The 20,891-nt window shown below is 39.6% G+C and overlaps 1 protein-coding gene across 1 annotated transcript in view; it reads left to right on the top strand.

The window, feature by feature from the left end:
• Positions 1 to 20,891, top strand: part of LOC124302987 (polypyrimidine tract-binding protein 1) — a 350,109-nt gene that overhangs the window by 25,553 nt on the left and 303,665 nt on the right. The window contains exon 2 of the mRNA XM_046759630.1: positions 20,755 to 20,779. Within this exon, the coding sequence (XP_046615586.1) occupies positions 20,755 to 20,779 (25 nt within the window). The remainder of the gene's footprint in view (positions 1 to 20,754; positions 20,780 to 20,891) is intronic.

Genomic DNA, 20,891 nt, shown 5'->3' with positions numbered 1-20,891 from the left:
AGGTCGTACCGCTCATGTGTTGCGATATTGAGGTGTGCGATAATATTGCGTCACCGATCTCTTGGACTTGCGACCGATTGTACTTCACTCCTTGCTTTACTGGTACTTCCCGTTGTAGCTATTTCGTTGGCACTGCATCCCGGTCCTCGCTCATCGGAGCCCTCATACCGGAACGATCTGGTGGTGATGGCCCTCGACCCGGATCCCCACACTATATCCACCAGATGCACGTGTTCAGCATAGTCTAGCCTATTCCACGCCACAGCCCTTCGATAGGACGGTTCATTAAGAGAAAGCCGTCCTCTATTTGATAGACAACGACTTAGTAGATGTCGTGGTCGGTTCAGCTCCAGGCTGATAAGTATCGTCGACGGGAGGCTTTGTTGTGTTTTCGACGGACAGCCCTGTACGCCGTCTGGCGATGCATCCGAGCGGTAGAAGCATTGATTCGTGGTTCGGCTCCTGGCCGATAAGTCTTAAATAGTTGGAGGTACTGTTTGTGCATCACGCACGACCCTGTTCACAACTTAGATAGGCATCCATCGGGAGTGGTTTCAGCGGTATTCGTTCGTCTGTAGTCGGTGGTGGTCGGTGTTGAGCTGGTACGTGACCCCTGTCAGGCAGTGTCCTGGTATCTTGAAGCGGAAGTCTCGTAGATGGTTCTCGTAGAGCGTTACAAAATTAGAATATCGAATAAAATTAGCTTAATAAAGAGAGTTTCACTTAAAGATAACTAGTCGTTCGTTTTGGAGTATTGGTCTCAGACGTGGTTTCGTTATTTTTAGCGATATTCGTTCGTAGAGAAGTGCGATAATTAAACCATGTGACGGGGTACGAAATACCACGTCACAATATATATATATATATATCCAATTATTCCAATTTATTCACCAATAATTTCAATTTTCGTAAACCTTTCTCAAATATGAAATATGAAAAATATAATAATAAGATGTTTTCAAAAGGCGGTCAGTTTTATACGAACGTTGAGAAGGGATGTGAATATGATAGGCTGTGCATTGGCACAGCCGCACTGCCACTTCTGTCTATAAGATACGAAATATGAATAAAACAGGGCTGTGTTCATCTCGTATGTAGATGGCCGTACTTGTAAATGCATGGCTCCTCTTCCACGCCTATACCTACGACACACGCCCTTCCCACCCTGCCGAGATTATACGAGGGTAAGTCTGATAGCTCCGACGTTATACCTTATACCTCATACGTGTATGGATATGTCGGTATTATAACCGCAAAACTGAACTATGGTAAGGCCTCTCGAGGCACTCGTGCAAGCTCTGTAATGCACCAACGAATCCAAACTTAAGTGCCAAGAAAAAGTCCTTGAACTACGAGTGTCATCTCTGATCGCCATTGTTGCGTAATCAGAATTTGATAGCATCTGTTTTCTCTTTTCGGGAATTTAGTACCGTTAATTTCTTGTGAAAAACAGAGCTTTGCGAAGGTTCAAATGTGATCAACCAAGAACTCTTCAAATTATTTCTGTTTTAACCAGATATAGTCACCGACCATCTATTATTACCTGCTAATTAGACGAGTTCGAAACATCTGAAATTGCCACTGATCCTGATTTTCTGCAAAGTATCGTGAGTCCTTTTCATGATCACGAAGAAAATTTAAATCGAACAATCCGTGGGGGAAAAATTTTGAAACATAGGTAAGAAGAATAGCAAGAAGAGTGGACGCAGATTCCTACATTACCGACTCTAGCTAAGACACAAACCTTTTTCCAGAACGTTTGAGAGTGGGAGATATCCCCACTCCGACTGAGTTTATCAATCATGGGATCATTCAGCTATCCGCTGTTATCGATCGTCCGATAACTCTAATACACTGATACCTTACCGTCAATTTGCCCTGCCTTACCATAGTTTTAAGCCTCATCGGAAAAAATCCCTCGATCTTGCTTGATAAGGTACGCGTGTAGTTAATTCAGTTTCAGGATTTTTTCTGATGAGGGTTGAAGCAATGGTAAGTCAGGGCAAATCCTTGGTAAGGTACATTAACGGAATTGTCGCTCGATCGATAATATCGGATAAGTAAATGAACCAATGATCAATAAAGTCAGTCAGAATAGAAATATATCACCCGCCCTCGAACGTTATAGAAAAAGGTTTGTATCTTGGCTAGTGTCAATAACGTAGGAATCTATATCCAGAAATCTTCTTGCTATTCTATTCAAGTATGAATTGTGCATTGAATTTTCATCCAAATGCGTTGAAAACGTGATGTTATAATTGATATACATCGATTACGCGTTCGTATCCATATATAACATGCGCGTATTTGGACGCATTGGAGCATTTTGCAATCGGTGATTAATATTTGCGCGACGTACATACTACTCGCAATGAACGGTGACAATTACTTGCCGATATGGCTATGTACCCTCAGTGATTAATTAACGTGTATACCTATAATATCAGTGTAACGGAGTACACCTAATTGAACATTATTCACGATACGTTTAAGCGTGTGTCTTTCCGTTACAATGTATAATTGCATCAAGCTGTTGATTCATTATACATACGTATAGTAGTGTAGGTGCGTATCGACTCGATCGTTACTCCATCACAATATTATATATTTGTGTTTTACCGTGTTGTATTATATCGCCGAATTTGATGCTGTACAATAAATTCGGATATGGACACTGTAGATGGATGCATCCTTTGTACACCTAGAAAAAATTTTTCATTGTTATAAAGCAACTCTGAATAGGGTTTTTAGATTAAAAAAAAATAATAAAACAAAAAATTGCGCGTCAAGTTGGCCCAAGTATTTTAAATGACGAAAACTAGAAAAAAATTATGAGCATTTTTTTTCGCACCGTTATATTGTTGTTTTTGTTTTGTTGTGAGAAATTTTTCTTTTCTCGACTGAATTTTTTCCTGGAAACCTCGAAACAGTCGACCTAGACTCCGATAACAGTAAAAACTACGAAAAATTCGACTCAGAAAAGTCGAAATGGGGCAAGTTTTCGGGAAATTATTGTCACGTGTGAAAACTTGCACTAACTCGCGATTTCGTTTAAAAATGTGCACATCTTGTTGACCCGCTGTTCAAATATCAAAAAGATATATATATATATATCAAATGCAAGCGACAAGAATCACCTTTCCGGTTATCTTATTGCGAAATATTCCAATGCAGCCAAGGAAATGAAAAAAACATATTTAGACGATTCAATTTCAGTTTTTCAATCACTGCGAGGCCGCATGTGATGCGATATATTCTAGTTAACAACATTCATTTGTTTCAAACATTATAGCTTTTGCAAACGAGTGCATATAATATTGAATAAATGCTTACAGTGAATTATAACCTAAATTTACTTCAGCTATCTCATATTATGAATTAGCAATAATAAGACTGTATTTCAAGTAGGTATTATATGTTTTCCGGTCAAGAGAACACACAAGCACGATTTACATTCACAATCGATTCGAAAATCACTACGATTGAAATTCCTCTGCAGCGGCGATTTACAGCACGACCGTAAGCGAAATCCAACGATCACGGCTGTGTAATATAAGCTGCGGGTACCCTGTTCAAATATTTACTACCAATTTGGTAATGCTTCCTATATAATCATTTGTACACCTATCCTACATGCGGTTCACGTATTTCCGAAAATAAAAAAAAATAAAAAATAAAAAAAAAACCCGTTGAGAAATCCCTCGATAGATCTTTTTATATTTTCATTTCTTCGCACTTTCCGTATACATTTTTCTTTTCGTTATTGGATTGATCAGATTTTTCTTATATTCTCACTGCTTTTTCGCTTCTCTCTTCTACCCCGCCGTGTACGTATAACTACAAGGAATAAAAAATAGTATGCAAGTATAATTGATTCGTTGTTATACAAGGTTTGATGAAAACGAGAGAAAGATGGGCAATCACTTTTATCTTTACTTTCTTTTCGTGCTGTTCAGTGAGAACTCGTCATGAATTACGAGTACTCGATTATGGCGTGCAGCATCAATCAAGGTTTCGCGCGTCGCCGATGAGTGGATGAGGATAATCGTTACGAAACAACGATAATCGCTAATTAGTCTGGTAACTGGTTTAAATTGTCTCGGGGATAACGAAATTGTCCCGGTAATCCATTAAGAGCGGTGTTGTACCTACAGCAACAAGGGATACATCCCACTGCCTGTGGGACGCCGGCGCATCCGCGAACCGGGATTTTACGACGATCCTTAAACTCAATCCCCCCTTCCTGCTAATTCCTCCGACTCTTCTATTCCAAGCACATGTGTAACCGGTACCCCGTATGTGTTCGAAAGGTGCGTTGGAGGAATATTGGACCCGGAGTAGGAACGTAACGTTGTTTCGGATCGAGATAGTGTTATTTTTTTTTTCTTGCGGGGAAAAGGTCTGAACGTTGGTTTTTCCAACGAACGTAAAATCCTCTTGAAAATATTCGATTTTCGATAAGTCAAGTCCAAGGAATGACAATTGGACCCGCTACATTTTAATAAAATTAGTAACATGGTATTTTTTTTTTCGTTTTAGACGTTGAAAGGACGACTTTAGTCCGGCATTTTAAATGAATTGTAGACGAAGTCTTGATCTTGCTAATATTTCGTTTTTGACTTCTTCAACGAAGAAAAAGTAAGTACTGTTATCTTTTCTAGAGATATTTATTCAATTATTTACAGGATATCTCCGTATAAAATCGTACTTCACGATTATTTTGGAGGATTTCGCGAAGGAACTGAAATTTATGAGTTGTTTTATTCTTACATTTTTGAAACGAAAAAGAAGTCATCCTGTGACAAGTATAAATCCTATACTTCCGTTGAATTTTCTTCTTTGTCATAAATTAACGTTCACAGATCTTGATCTTCCGGAAGAAAAAAAAAATCGATACAGGTTACGTGCGAAACGAAAATATTGAGAGAATGAATGAGGTGATGAGATTAAGCAAAAAAAATTCTACAAATAAAGTGAGAATCTACTTATAATGCATTGTATAATCTATATTTAACGTGGTGAAAATTTCTAAGGAAATTTTACAAAAGCCTCTTTTGTCAGTCGCCGATGTTTTTTCATTGACCTGTAAAATGGTGAACGGGTAAACGGAATTTGAGTCTGAAATATGGACTGTTAATTTTCCGCCGGCGCTGCCGCCGCCGCCGCCTAACCGTTCTCTTAATTAACCCTGTAATGAGAGAGACAACGGCTTTGATATTTAATCGCGTTTAACGCAAGCAAGCAAACCAGGCAACCATCCAACCGACGGAACGACAGACGGACCAGAAGACCGCTGCACTCTGACGTTCGGTTTTAATCCTGTTTGTCTGGCAAAGAGAACGTCGGATCGCCTCTGTCGGGGAATTATGATATTACGCGTCCTTCCCTCCTTATTTTCGTCCTTACTTTACTCGCTCATTTATTCCTTTTGACATATTTTCCTTCGAGTCGAATTTACTCGGCGGATTATAACGCTGCTGGCTGTTACGTGAAATAAAAAATTTCGAACAAGTATTTTTTTACAGGGCTGTGCGAATGTTCGATCGTCAGAAAAATCATGTCAATTGCACAGCCAGCGACAATTTACTATCTAGCATTTATTATATTCAGGAGAATGGAATATAATTTCTTAAAATGTATAAAAAATATCAAAAAATTAAAAAGATGAGAATATCGAATTTTCAAAGACACTAAAATCTGTCTCAACAGAGTTTCCAATTGTAATAAGTGTTCGTCAGAATTCTAACGATTCAAAATTTTTACTTTTATCTATATGTTTCGACTATAGAAATTTGAAAACTTTTAGAAAAACAGTTTCTCACCATTTTAAAAATCCCCCATTGCGTCCCATCTATTTTCCAATCATTCTCTACGTGTAAAAAATACGTTTAGCTCAAGTGACAAGTAGTATACATACACGGAGAATACATATATAAATTTGTACCGCAACCCTGTAGAGGAATTCGACACGGTATGGTCAAATGAATTTTAAAGTAAAGAAACGAAAAAGTTTAAAAAAAAAAAAAAAAAAAAAAAAAGCATAAAAATCGAGAGACGAATACACCGCGAATATTTTGCACGATCCACTGCACGGGTCGGATCGAGGTGGCTCTAGCCATTCGTGGTGTCAACCGTTGATAGCGACGGAGGTAACGCGCTCACGTGCAACGTCTGTAGGGTGGAGGAAAATTGCAGGGATGAGAGGAGAGGAGAGGATTACGGGAGAATCGCGACCACCGTTGCACACCCCCATCCGTCATTCGTGCAGATCCAAGCGTCCGCGTGCCTGTGTCGTTCACGAATCCACGCCCAGCTCAAGCGCGTTCGGATTTCGGTGCTGCTGCAGTTCCACTAGATTCAGGGTGCAACTGCATACGTTGGCTGCCTACATGCATATTACTAGCCCGACGGTGTTGGAGGAAATGGTCCGGTAGCACCTGCCGCTCTTCTGTCCCTGACGACCGCTCGTTGATTATACATTTTTATTCCCCTGATTTTTATTTCTCACTCCGTCCGTATACGCCGGAGTCTGTGAGAATTTTACTTTTCATCATTTCACCTCTCTTTTTTACACCCGACTTCTCTTTTTGTTACGATAAATTAACGCGCGCTTCGCGCAACGTACTTCTCCCTTTATATTATCATACCGTGTAGAATATTCGTCCTGTTATTTATATATTGTCTACGGATTATGTACTCTGCGGAAAATAATTTCGGTTTACCGCACCTTATATGTGACGATTGCTGGAATTATTTTCTTTTATTATCGTCACGATAAAGTTTCGAGATTTTAATTCTATCGTGTCTTTTATCGGAATCTATTCGTTGTAGATAAAATGTGTTGTTATTGACGTTATTTAATACATTGCAGTTTTTTTCCGGCCGATGTCGGAAATTGTAATTCATCGCGAATCTAATGAGTTTCAAAATTCATATCTATCATTTCTTCAGATTAAATCGAATAGCTTTTCATGGCAATAAACTGTAATTATGATCGTAATTCGAACGTAATTGTTATGAATTCATCCGCGTACTTATGCACGATAATATCCTTCTGTATATAAAGTTATTACACAAGGGTCAGAGGTGAAAAGCTCCGGGCGATGTAATCAACTTGCAAAGGTTCTCGCTCAGACAGCATCATCCAAAAGAATCCTATATGAGATACAAGAAAGTCGGGGCGGCGCTGCTCGGAGCCCTTCGTCGTCAACGTCAAATTTAATTCCAAGACTAATAGTTTATTTAAACCTGAATTAGTGTACAGCATAACCTACCCTTGCAGCTCGTGTTTATTTTTCACGTAATGTCGGCTAATATTATACATACAGTACGAATTTCCCGCGAATATTAAACGAGATGCGACATTGGATAAATTATAGGCGTGGGTGATATTTTTTTGGCCACGAATTTTTTTTAAAAAGAAAAAAGTCTTGTCCGTGAGCAGACGATTTTTTTTTTCTCTTATCATTAAACGTCATTTTTCCGCCGTCTCATAATATCGCGTAATGCACTGCAGATGATGTCGGAATCGCTGATATGTTATCACACATACATAGGTAGCTAACGCGTTATTTATTTATTTTTATTATTTCTTTCTTTTTTTTTTTCAATGGTATTGGTTAAATATCCGTCGAAGATTATCGTCGGGCTGTGAATTAACGTGATTTATTGTCGTTCGACGGGAAAGGGTGCATTATTTGAGGGATGAAAAATCACTGTTTTTATTTTTCGTAATTTATTTAACGCGGGTGAAAAAATCCCGGTATATATAGGCGGTTATGACAAGTTAATGAGAGGGTGAGACGTCGAGCGGAACCTCATGGATTCGTAACGCGTCCTGCTGTCAGTTGTTGAAAGAGACGAGGAACGCGATAATGCATAATAAAGTTATTTTTCGAATGAAATGTGTCAAAAACCCGATGTGGCATTCGTTCGGACAAATTCGACAAGTCGTAACAATTTTTTAAAAGAAAGCAACCGTCCCTTGTGAATTTTTCTTTTTGTTTTTCTTTTATTCCTTCCTCGTATAAAGTGAAATGTGTACAACTTTTGTGACAGCTTCGACAAATTGGATCGTATCTACGTTGATCGCCGAAAAAACAAACGATCATCTCTAACGATATTAACGGTAACACGTGAAACTTGAACAATCAAGTTCGGCGAATTGAACAATATAATAGTTTACGAAATGTTGTGACGTCATCCTAGTCGATCCGTATCTTACATTACATGTGTCATCGTCGTCAGTTGATAACGGAGCCAACGGACGTTTGAGGGAAACCTTTTAGTTTTTAGGAATTGATACGATCCGCTCTCTCCACGTCGATAGCGAATTCGATCGTCAGGCAATGTTGTAATCCACCCCAATCTTCCCTATTCAATTTACAGCTTTGACAGCTCGTTACCTATACTCGCATTTTCCTGACATTTTATATATATATATATATATATATATATATATATATAATACCTACATGGTTGTGAATTTCGATCAGTTACATGCTGCACTTTATGTACATACGATCGCCCGCGGCGGCCATTGCAGTCTGGTGGTGGTTTTTTTTGAAAAGGAAATGTTTTTTTTTTTTTTTTTTGCGATCAGGTATAACGCTTCCCGTCAACGTCGACTCGCGTTACACGAGCTCAAACAGCATCAAAGGATTTGCCTGAATCTACTCTTCCCTTTTTTTTTTTTTTTTCTTTGCTGAATTTTTCATTAATTCGTTAGTTAAATTAAATTTTTTATTTCATTGGACTTTGAAGCGCTGCTGGCTGTACACGCGTACAGTACGTATATACATACGCACCGATGATCCATCCATAGGTATATATTATTACTGGCATAAGGTGTGTAATGGATACCGTATATACGTGTATCGTCGGCGAATCTTGATGTCGAAAATTTATGAAAATATTTTGCAAACACGAGTTACGATATAACGCACAGACGTAATTCACTGGGGAACATTCATATTCATACGCGCGATGCCTTCTTTCTCCTTTTCAACCCCTACTTCAAATTTTCATCTCACTCTTTTTATTCGCTTTACCGTCATCGATACGACATCGCTTTTACACTTTGTAGACCGCGTTGATGCGCGATACGTAAATTATCCAGTCGGTTCTACCTTTATCAACAAAGCACCGGAATACGAAGATGAAAAAATTGAAAATTGAGTGTTAGTCGCGTAACTGATTATTCGCAGAAAGCTAGAGATAGGGAGAAAGAGATTTTAATGTGTTCGTTAATTTTTTTGCAAAGAGCGTGTAATAATACAACCGATTTTGCAAAAATCGTTCTTTGACTCTTCGATAACATATCATCGTCACATGCGTATGTGAAAATATTCCAGCAATCCTTCCGCGCAGCAGTCAAAGATTCGCAAATTTTGTATAGTCGAGATCGTGCAAATGGAGGGGAGCCAAGGCTTAAAATTGGACGTCCCGGTGGCTTGTAGTTCCACAGGGAATATACAAGACGGAGGGAAGAACGTGCAGGGCACAACGAAAGCAGCAATCAGGATATCGCGAATCGTTCGTGACCCTTCGGGATGTAGGTATACCCTACACGGAATAGAAGGTAGATAAGGGAGGGGGGGATTCCTTTTCGAAATATCGAGCTGCGAATATGCTTCTCCCATTGAATATTTTTGCATGGATTTTTTTTTCGTTTTCGCCATCCGAACATTCAATTTTTTTTTATTTACTCGTTTTTTTTCCATCGCGTTTTTTACTACTTCGCTAGCCCTTATATAACGGTGAAATTTACGGAAATGGGGGTGGATATATATGTATATATATATATTATAGAGTCAGACCCGACGCTTTGCGCCTAATAGAGAAAACCTCGCGAAAGTGCCGCGCCGGAAGTGGATTCAGAGATCGGAGGGAGGTTCCCTATTCTCCGCAAATTGTCAATGATTTCCGTTTCCACCCCCGTCCGCATTGAAACGTGCAGTTTTCTTTTTTATCCCCATTTTTTTGTGCTCATTTCCAGTTCTTGTACATTGAATCTCGTACCCGTTTTTTTCACGTTTTTTTTTCTTTTTGGATCTATAATGTGAATCATATCGTACGCTCAGTTTTTGGGAGAATTTGTGAATTCAAAATTGGCTGACAGGGTGATCGGATGTTTGGGGCTTTGCGGAGTTTTTTTTTATTTTTATTTTAATTTGGCTCCATAATCGCCACTTAACCAATGCTTGGGGAGAAATTCGGAAGAATCAGGAACGGGTATCAGAGCTCGTGGGGATTTGAGAAAATTAATGAAGCAAGAAATAAGAAAAAGAGGTGAAAAGTGGAATGAGAAGCGAGAGAAAGAAATGAGGGATGAAAAGAGCCGCGGTGAGGGTGTATGAGGTAAAAAAAAAGAAAGAAAGAAACAAGGAAAAAAGAAAAAAGGAAAAGTTAAAATCTTCTCGAATTAGACGGTCAAGTCTTAATTCGAGTTGATACCCTCGCTCTTGAGCTGTTATGCGCCCTGAGACTCGACCTTCAAACGTTTTGACCGCAACGTTGGAGGGTGAGAAAAAAGAAGCAGAAAAAGAATACGAGAGAGAGAGGGAGAGAGAAATATAGGGGGAGATCAGACGAAAGCAATTTAAAATTTTCAAGATTCGTTTAATAATTTTTTTACCAACTTTCATCAGATAGCAATCTCCCTGCGTTATGCGCCCTTCGTTTTCATTTTAATTCTTGTTTCGTACTTTGTTTAGTGTTTTGATTTTCACGTGTTTTTCTTCTTCAACGATCGTTGAGAGTAAAGAAAAAATAAAAAGTTTAACATGACTCGTACCTGTTACATGTACGAGAATGCGTAATAAAACCCAGAAATATTTTTTTCAAGCAGGTTAAACAAAAGTGTAAAGATGAGAAAAATGAACCCTTTATTCCATTAATTCATTCTTATTTTATATCTTCCAATCCCCGTCTACGTAACACGATAATAACAACGACAACAACAAGAATAATAATAACAATAATGTGAAATTTATTTTGAGAAATTTTTCTTTGCTCGCGAACCGAACAAATCCTACAAAAAATAATTCTTTGACCAGTTTTTGCAGTGATTCCGTGCTCTTCCTCAATTAAATTTGTGCGAAAAAAAAATTTTCTACGCGGCTTAAAACTGCGAGGTGAAAGTTTTCAAAGAAGGATAATCTTTTGATTCTGAGCTAGCTACACGTACATTTCTGACAATTTTCAGCCCACTGTTTTCCTGACTTTCTCGTTCGCTCGATCTGCGCTGCACTTGGAACGTTATTATTTCTTGCGAACCGCAACGGGTTGAAAATCTGAAACGCGGCACGAGCCTCGGGGGGCCGTCACTGCGCTTGACGTTCTCTTCAAAACCACCGTGACGTATACGCGTGTAATATACGTACCATCCCTCCCGTGGCCGCGTGGATACAGGTAGATGTTACCGGGCGTCTTTAAATTCGCCAATATTATACACGATATTATATCATGATGTTGTACAAGAGTTGAAAAATACAGATATATGTATATATTCTATGCGGCTGTTCGTAACATATTTTCGTAAAAATAACGAGATTCGCACGCGGAGACAAGGATCGAGAGAAATTATTAATCTTATGTATTATTTTTCATTATTGTCGGTGTATTCTTCGACGAGTTAAAAATTTCAAAGAGAACAAAAAAAAAAAATAATTTACCACGTCATTTTCATAAGATACTTCGTTCGCAAAGTGGACTATCTTACAATTAGATTTTTTTTTTTTTTTTCAACAAATCGAAAGCGTTTAAACCCTTGGTAACATAAGAATTTTAAAAGAACCCTGTTAAGGACCACCATTATACAGTGATACAAGGCTAATACCGAGAAAGAGGAATTTCGTCGCAACGGTTTCAGATTGTGGTTGTAAAATGGCTAAAGAAAATGAAGAAGGAAAGTAAAGAAAAATGGAAAATAAGGGGGCCGAGCTCTGCATCCCCTCCCCTGTCTTCTCCCATCTCGCCTCTTCTCTCGAAAAACCCCGGGGGCTCGACGCCGACCTGAAACCCCTGGCAAAGGGAACGACGACCCGTGTCAAACGTAGGCACTCTGCGTCTAGGCCACGTCTCCTCGAGGCACAGAGGTACGCGTCATTTACTTACCTGTACCGCAGGCTTATCCGAATCAAATGTACAGCGGGAATACAAAAATGAAATACGAGTGTTTCTTTCTGCGTCGGTTGTGCCACAGCTTTCGCCCGAGAGCGGCTCCGTTCGTTCATGTCGCGGACAGATGTGTAATTGAAAAAATACCCCTTCGGGTAGGCACGGTAGTAGAAATTGCGTCTTTTCTCGTTTTCCTCGTACTCTTCGAGAAGACGGGTGGGGCTAAAAAATTGGAATGGCCGATTGACAGAAGGGTCAAAATATCGAATTTACAAAGGCGCGAATATCTAATTTGTAGAATTATCGTTATATGGAAAGTCAAAGTACAGAAAATTGAAAATATAGAAAGTAGAAGTACGGAAAGACAAAATATAGAAAGGTCAAATTCTATATTATCGAGACGAATTCAGACGATTCTACATTTTGGTAATCTGTATTCTGACCTTTCTATTCTTTTTCTTCTTCGTATCTCGAATTTTTATACCTTTAAATTCTATTAAATCGAACATTCATTTCTTCAAAAATTTCAATATCGCGACCCTTCTGTTTTTTAATCTTTCTATATTTTTATCCCCACTCTACTCGCTCACCAAAATTTCACCCTGTTCGTTTCGTCCCTGTCTACAGGTATGCAGCAGGATAAGAAGAAAATAACAAGTGATAAAGAAAATTATTGACCTTACCGAATACGGTGATCAGTTATGATTAAAGAAATATTTTGTCCATTCCAATAAATAGAGTTTCGATCGATGGCACGAATTGTTGTTCATACCACTTGAAAAAAAAAAAAAAAAAAAATTAAATAACATTTCTCTGATTGAAAAAAGACTTTTTATTTTTTTTTTGCCGTATTTGATAAATTCAACAAATCCGTTATCTCCGTGAACACAAAGCGCCGCGTCTTCTTCCTTCGTTTCGTTCCGTTTGACGACGCGCTGCACGAGATCGTCAAACAGCATAATTACCGTTTCTCCTCGCATAAATATACGATCTGGGTTGAAATCCAACTTGTTTTCTAGCATTTACAGTTGGATGATATAATATGGTAAACATTTAGTATTGCGGAAAATCAAGTATTCGCAAATTCACTGTATTAGGTTGCATGCGAATTGATCAAAGCATCGAAAACAATAATCCCGTCGCTTATATATATATATATATATATATATATTATAACGCACGCATCCAGCAGTTGTTGTACAATTATATATAAACTAATTGTCTGCGAATTATTTGCGGTGCAGCGGAGCAAATTCGCTTTGAAGCTTTCCAATGCGATGTAGTTAAACATTAACCGCAGTACCCGATCCGTCTGAGAGAAATTTTCAGTAAGACTGTTTTGTTACATCGGGTTGAAGATTCCGCTGCATAAAGTACGTATAATAATTGCCTTACAATAATTTTTAAAGACTTCCTGTTGAAAATCCCTGCTCATAATTAAATACCGGTGTCAAAGAACAGAGCCGGCCTGTCCAATTTTTATGAATAATATGATTCGTTACCGTTGCAAATTGAAGCGTGATCGAAAACTTTACTGCTAATGTAACGAATCGCGGGTTTCGGCTTTTGAGTTGTGATTGTATCTTTCAATCTTGAAACCAGGCTATCATCGGCTATCGTACTATAAGTCAAGCCCGACAAATTTATTCTGTTTTCCGTGAAACAGACAGGAAAGAAGTCGTACCGCAAACTCGAATCGTATCCTGACGGCGTATTCTTGGGTGCAGGAAGTGGGGATCACGAGGAGCGAGCATTATATGTATCGAGCGCAATTATAACTTTATTAAATTTAACTCGGTTTGTCAATTTTTAAGTTATAAATTGAATAGTAGCTGGTGCAGGGAAGCCACGAGGATTGAAGAGGAAAGGGGGAGGCAGATTGAATGGTTACTACATTAACGAGTTGGGTAAAAGTTTCCCATTACCAATGCAAATGTACAGCTCGCATTGTAAACCCCGGCTCTCTTATATTGTATAATAACTGCCAGGCTCCCTGGCAACATGTCGCTGCGGCAATAAACGTTCCTCCCCCTCTTCTCATTTCCCTTATTCGCCGAGCGGTTTGTACCACATTTTTGCCACGTGTTTAAATCAAATCGAAAATTGGGGCTAAATTGGCCCACGACGAATCCGTGGAACTAATACAAAACGGTTCGAAGCCGCTCTTGCACCGGAATAAGCGACCCAGTTGCAACAATCTTCTCGGTCTCGGGAAAGAATATTCGATTTATCCCGTGAACGTTGTAAAATAAACCCGAGTAGACGTAGCGTGAAGTATTTGCATGCAGGCGTCGGATCAGCTCGGCTGGAATGGATTGATGACTTACGGAAATTAAAAGAGCCTTTTATATATTTTTAGAGGCACTTTTACGGAGCCTTCGACCATTATTCCTGCCACTTCCTTCTGCAGTACCCGACTCTTTTTTCCCTCCCTATTTTTTCCTAGGTTTCCGGTTTTCCCATTCTCATTGGTCGCAAGATTTCCACTATCTCTGTGGCATCGTAAAATGCGAGTAATTCAATGGTGAATTCAAGCCGATTTCTTTTTGGTGGTCAGCTTTGTGACTAGGTATAAATTTCCGTTGCTTCTCAGGATGCGAGACATTCTTTCATTTCTACCGTCTTTTTTGCGGTTGAATTTCAGCTTCTACGTTTAATCAAAGTTTTGGATAATTTTAAACGCTCCGATTAACTCAACCCTTGTATTCTGTGGACGAAATGGGAAAAGTCCGCGTCCGCGATAATCGCACCCCACGCGGTAAACGGAAAACGCTGTGACGAACGGAAAGTGAAACATTTATACCGAAAACCGTGTACAAATACAGTCAAAATGATAGAACGCTACGCGTGGATGAACTTTGCAGCGTCTCTCCTCAAAGTTGTAGTTCCAATCTGCATCATCGCAGTTAACTCCGGTAAGTCCATCATCGCGTTCCTAATTTCCTTTCGAGTGCCGGAAACTTTTAGGTATACCGAATCCAGACTTTTGCGTCAATTTAATAAACGACGAAAACCGATAAGGAAATATTTTGTTATACGTGTTATTTTTCGGCTTTGTATACGTTTCGAAATTAATTTGCACAGCTTTTTGTTTCAACTCTTTTGTTTTGTCCATTTTGCACGCGTACGATTCAAATATCAATATTGGAAACATACGCGGTTTTTAATCGCATTTTTTGTTTTATAATATTTTTTATCTAATTACAATAGTCAGGATGGCATATTGAAACATTTTGTAAAAAAAGTGTATCAGACTTACATACATGTTAAGTGACTTAAATTGATTGCGTTCTATCAATGAAATGTTTGACATGAAAAAAAAAAAAAAAAAAATTCAACTCAATAAAACGAACGGCAAACAATTTATTTGAATTTGAATTAGCTATGCAAACATTTATTCAAAGCAAATGAATATTCTGTGTTTAATGTAATAAGCCCGTGATGAATTCATTTCACTAGATCAACTGGAAGTTTCTCAATCCGATAAAAATAATTGTCCAATTTACGGTTATACTATAGATAGGTATATGAATAGTAAACATTTCTTTCGTTGAAATAAAATCTATAAGTTGAAAACGCGTCGTTTCTGTACCTTCGAATCGTTCGAAAATACAAATGATATAAATTTACATCTCTCCCAATTTGCGGTCCACTTATCGTCAGAATCATCCCTCTTCAGAGTGGCGACAATTTAGCTGAGATAAAATACTATGATTTTTTTCATAAAAAATTTGTGTATTCAGTGTCAATTTCGACACCGCCAACTCACGTTATAATCCTCTCAGTTTTCACCATACCGACAGGCGGAGTACTGCGTAAGTTATCCGCGAAATAGCGCATGAAAATTGAACGATATTATTTCGAAAATCGAGATTGTTCGAATGTTCGAAGCACAGTTAAACCTTGAAGATGACCAGGATGTTTTTCCATCGGAACAACGTATTTATTTCTCTCACGTTTCCCTAACTCCCTATATCTGCAGATAGTTTTCCCGACGCTGTCGCCACTCTTTTTATACCACGCAACACTACCAGTGATCCTTAGACGTCTGCTCGATCCTCGATGCCAAAGGTTGACAACAAGGTGAAGTGAGGCGAATCGAGGTGCAGAATTGAAGTGTGTTAGGGGTAGTATAGGAGGGGGGCGAATGGGGTGAAGTTCCCGCTGCCGGACCGAAGCGACGCTCGTTGGTATACCTGTACCTACGTATAACGTGCAGGGATAGCCGGCCGATAGGAACGGGCGATTACACACCTCTGTGCTTACCATTCAATCAACCCCTAATTACATTTACCTGTAGCTGTTTCCCTCTGTGCTGTTTCGGCCCGTCGCAGCTGCGTAAGTTTGCCCCTGTGCATTTCGACTCGTGGGTGAGGCGGTGGCGTTTGAGGATGGGGTCGAGGGGAGGTGGGAGGGAGCCACCCTTCACCCACATCTCCCGTTTTCTACCACTCCCCCCCCCCCCCCCCCCCCTCCCTCCCTCACCGCCTTCCTCTCTCCGTGAGCGCGCACTTGGCCAAAGAGCCCTTCGAGGGCCAATCCTGCTCAATGTCGCATCCCGGACCAGGACACACTTGACAATGTTATCCCTGCGCAACCCAACGGTATACTCTGGCCCCGCATACTCCACGAGGGCATACCGCAACGTCTGTGATTATCTATGTCCTTGCTTCGAGTGTTCCGCATTGTGTATATACGTGTACCACCATTGGACTACTCTCCTGGTACTACGCCTCGATCTAACTACTCCTTCTCGTGCACGGACCGCAGCTTCTCTGTGTACCAACGTCGCGTTTGCATCGTGCGGATGTGATGTTTGTTGCAGGCTCGTGTTTGGTACGGGTAGGCGTGTCGTCTGGCAGTGATCTGCGATTGATGAGGAATATACGGGATGTTGCGATGGTTTTGTTGCGAAGAAAAAAATAAAATACCAACAGCCGGGTCGTTGATTCTGATCGGCGACGGTCAAAGTTTACATTTCTCGAACTTCGGACAGATAGTTGATAGTGAATGATCAAAGCTCCGGATAGATCCAAGTTTCGAATGGTCAAAACTACGAACGTTACCAATCTTGGTATATACCACGAAGTCGCCATTTCAACCACGAGTTGCGACCATTCGCAGTTCGAACCATTCAGAGTTTTGACGATTCTGAATTTTTACATTCGGTGTAACATTCAGTCTGGACTTTAATTATTCGGAATTTTGACCGTCAACCGAACCTGACAGGGTATAAAACCAGGGACATTTTTTGAAAGCAATACGGCTCGGCCTCGAAAGAGGATCCGGATCCCTTATCAATGTTCCCATTCATGGACCGTATAATAAATCCGCGAGGGACGACGAGGACGTAAAATGATAGGCGGCTTATACCGTCGAGCTCGGAACCCTTTTTACAGAGGACTCGAATCACCGGACAGATTTTTCAATACTGGATTCCGAACTTCGGTGAGTATCTATCTGATATACCGGCGTGGGGCTCTTCCCAGCCTCGTTGTCCTCCTCAACCGATCAACGATAGTTGAGACGCGAGTTGGTTACCTCCGACTCTCGTCTCTCGTCATTCGTCAACTGGGTGATCATCGCACTTTCGTGCTTCAACATCGCCGTCGTCGCGGCTGTCGATGTCGGTGCTCGCGATCGGAGCACGACGCTTTGAGGAAGGGAGGGCGACAGAGTTTGGTTTCACCGCGCATTAACGGATGCAGAGTCGAGTGGTGCGTGTACCAGCTATAACAGTGCGTGGAAGCCGGAGGGAGCAGCAGCCTAAATCTTGAATTAATTGGCTTAATATATTCAGAACTCAGTTGGGTTCGAATCCATCTAGAGAATCTGAGATACCGAAGGCTGTTCGAGACGTCTGTCTAATTCCGTTTGCATTAGACTTGGATTATAATGGAATACAGGAACTACGCCTCTGACACAATTTCCTACATATGTATAATATATATGAACCCATATAACCTCTGAGCGAAAACCACGTTTGCAATAATATGCGTGGCTGCATAACGTTCTTTGTGTATGTATCTACATCGCTTCACATGTTCCGTATCCTAATTGGCATTGACTATAGTAGCAATTGACTCCGTACTTGATCGGACCGAAATGGCTAAACGAGACGAGATTCCGTCTTTGTACCTCCGTATCAATGTTCAATCTCTTAATAGTACGGATCGAAACTACGAACCGAATGCAATCGGATACCGGCATGTCGTTGTATCGCTTTGTCGTCGAAAACGCAGCTGGAGGCTCGACCTATAATCGACAGATATTGATTGCATCCCTGAAGCTTTCAAGGTAAACTGGAAACTCTGTCAGCGCCGGTAGGTAGAAAGTGACAAAACCACTTAACCCATAACGAGCGTCTCTATTCCGCCGGAAATCAAAAACCGACGGCTTCGGACAGCCAATCGACATTTTGTGAACGAAATTATGCTTGTCTAATGCATGCTGCACGGTTAACTGTCGATTAATCGGAACTGTTTATGACAATATTGACATGATTAAAACCTTGTTATACCTACAATCATCGTACAAGAACTTGAACGCAGTTCCGTTATACACAAGCATGAGCTTGTCTTTTTTCGGTCGAATCATCGTTGACATTACAATGACGATTGTACAATGCTTAGACAGTGAATCGATAATTCTTGAGTAGATAAATATTCATTATTGTAATACCTGTGCACATTAGGCGGAAAATTGATGAGCACCTGTCGTTTGCTTTTTCCTTAGGTACATTTTGGTTGACCTGAAAACCAGCACTACGTATTCTGATATTGACTTGTTATGGAATTGGGAAAAATTATCGTCATCCGAACGTCCGTTTGCACACTGGGTGTCCTGAAACAATGCATGAAAAAATTTTCTAGGTCATTTCGAACAACGTTTCTTACTTGGTTCTGTTCAACGCGCCGAACGTTAAACGTAAATTTTATTCTATGGCGTGTGAAATGAATTCACGACGCATTTTTAAAACAATTCATTTCCCTTCTCAATTTTGCATTTTTTTTTTTTGCTTTTTTGTTTGTTTTTTTTCTTCATCGTCTGAAGAAAATAGCCGACTTCTCAAAGCAACCACCCGATGTGTGTCCTGCGTGCAGAGTGAAGTGGACACTTCTTTATGCATACATTAGCCCGATAAGCGATCAGTTTCCCGCATAAAGAAAGTTCTTTTCTTAATGTGACAGTGCATAAATTTGTTTTGAGTTATAGACAGTGTGTTGTAGCGCGTGGCCATAGCGCCATAGCCAAAGTTAAGTGAACCTCGTTAGCATTATTACTTTTCATAAAGCTTTTTCTCTCCGCTCTCGTGTTGCGTTTCTATTATATTTGACGACAAATTACAGCAGAGGATAAATCGAAAGACCAATTTTCAGGTGGGCATTATTGTATGGAAGTTGGAAATATTTTTGTTCAATCTCAATTTATGTCTCGTTACGACGGCGTTACTTTCCTGAAAGCATACTTTTATTTATCCGTTTTCTATTTTTAAATACTTTTCAATATTTCATATCACTCGCGCCCTTTGTTCATTAAATGCCATATGACAAAGTTGTAATGCACGTTCCTGAACTTTCTTCACTTTTTTTTTTTTTTTTCTGGAAACAGCTCATTTCTCCTCAATTGCAACAACACGCGACGTAGTCGTTAAGGTATAAAAAAAAATAAAGAAACCATTCTAAACTTTCACAAACGACCATAGCTCAATTCCTTGCTTATTTTGGCCAGATCGAATTGCGACAGAAGTTAGAACAGCTGGACAACGAGTTCGCAGTCAGCTTGATGACCATGTGAATAATGCGTTAATTATTGTTGTAAAATTTCTTTTTCTCTTTGTTTGAGCCTCAGATGATTCAGCTTTGGAAATGACTGGTTGTAGTTTGGAGCGTATTTGTATAATTCGCTCGTGCAAATCGGCCTGCTTGAGTTACAAAAAAAAAAAAAAAATTATAACTACCGTATCGCCGCTCACAACGCCGATCGATTATTAATTACAAAAACGACGTTCGAGTTAACATTGCGTTACATGTACACATTGTCTGTTTGACCAATTTCAATCAGTTCGGAAACAGAACTACAGATTGTCGGAATATTTTTGTAGGCTAATCCATCAAACACTGCATACATGGATATGGACCCCTAACTTGATGTTACACGACCATCGGTGTGTCATTCGATTTTGCAGTGTCGAATAACCCTCTCTCGCATATTCTCCGATGCAGCGTCAAATGGAGAACGACAGAAAGAGAAAAAGAAAAGGGTGAATGGAGAAGACAATCTTTTTCCCAAAATTTTTCTCTTTATTACCCTTCACGGTGCACGGTAAACAAAGTAATAGATGTTCATCCTTATCTCTACTGTATCCTGTCTATACTGACTTCTCTTTTTTACTTATCGTACACTGTATTTTAATGCATCTTACCTTCGTAACACTGATTTGTTTTTATTGATTGATTATACCTATGAGTGTGAAAAAAAAAAAAAAATAATGTTTAATAACTACAAATATGTGTATTGTGTACTTTACCTGTATATCTTATTGTGTCTCATACTCGTCGTTATACCTGTTATAGATATATCCGTTATGTGTGACCATTTTTCTAACTCTTCTCTTTTCTGTTTACTTTACAGAGATACTCTGCACGGTGGGCATAAGGTACGACCTCCTCTTTACACTTTTTTATTTGCCTTCTCTTATCTGCTCTACGTTTTCTTCAATCTCTTGTTGTTCTCTCATCTCTTTATGCTTGAACCCCTTGCCAACCCCC

The sequence above is a fragment of the Neodiprion virginianus genome, chromosome 4 (genome assembly GCF_021901495.1).
Source record: "Neodiprion virginianus isolate iyNeoVirg1 chromosome 4, iyNeoVirg1.1, whole genome shotgun sequence".
In the NCBI taxonomy this organism is placed as follows: Eukaryota; Metazoa; Arthropoda; class Insecta; order Hymenoptera; family Diprionidae; genus Neodiprion; species Neodiprion virginianus.
Note: the sequence above shows the minus strand (reverse complement) of the source record. Positions and strands in the feature narration are given on the sequence as shown.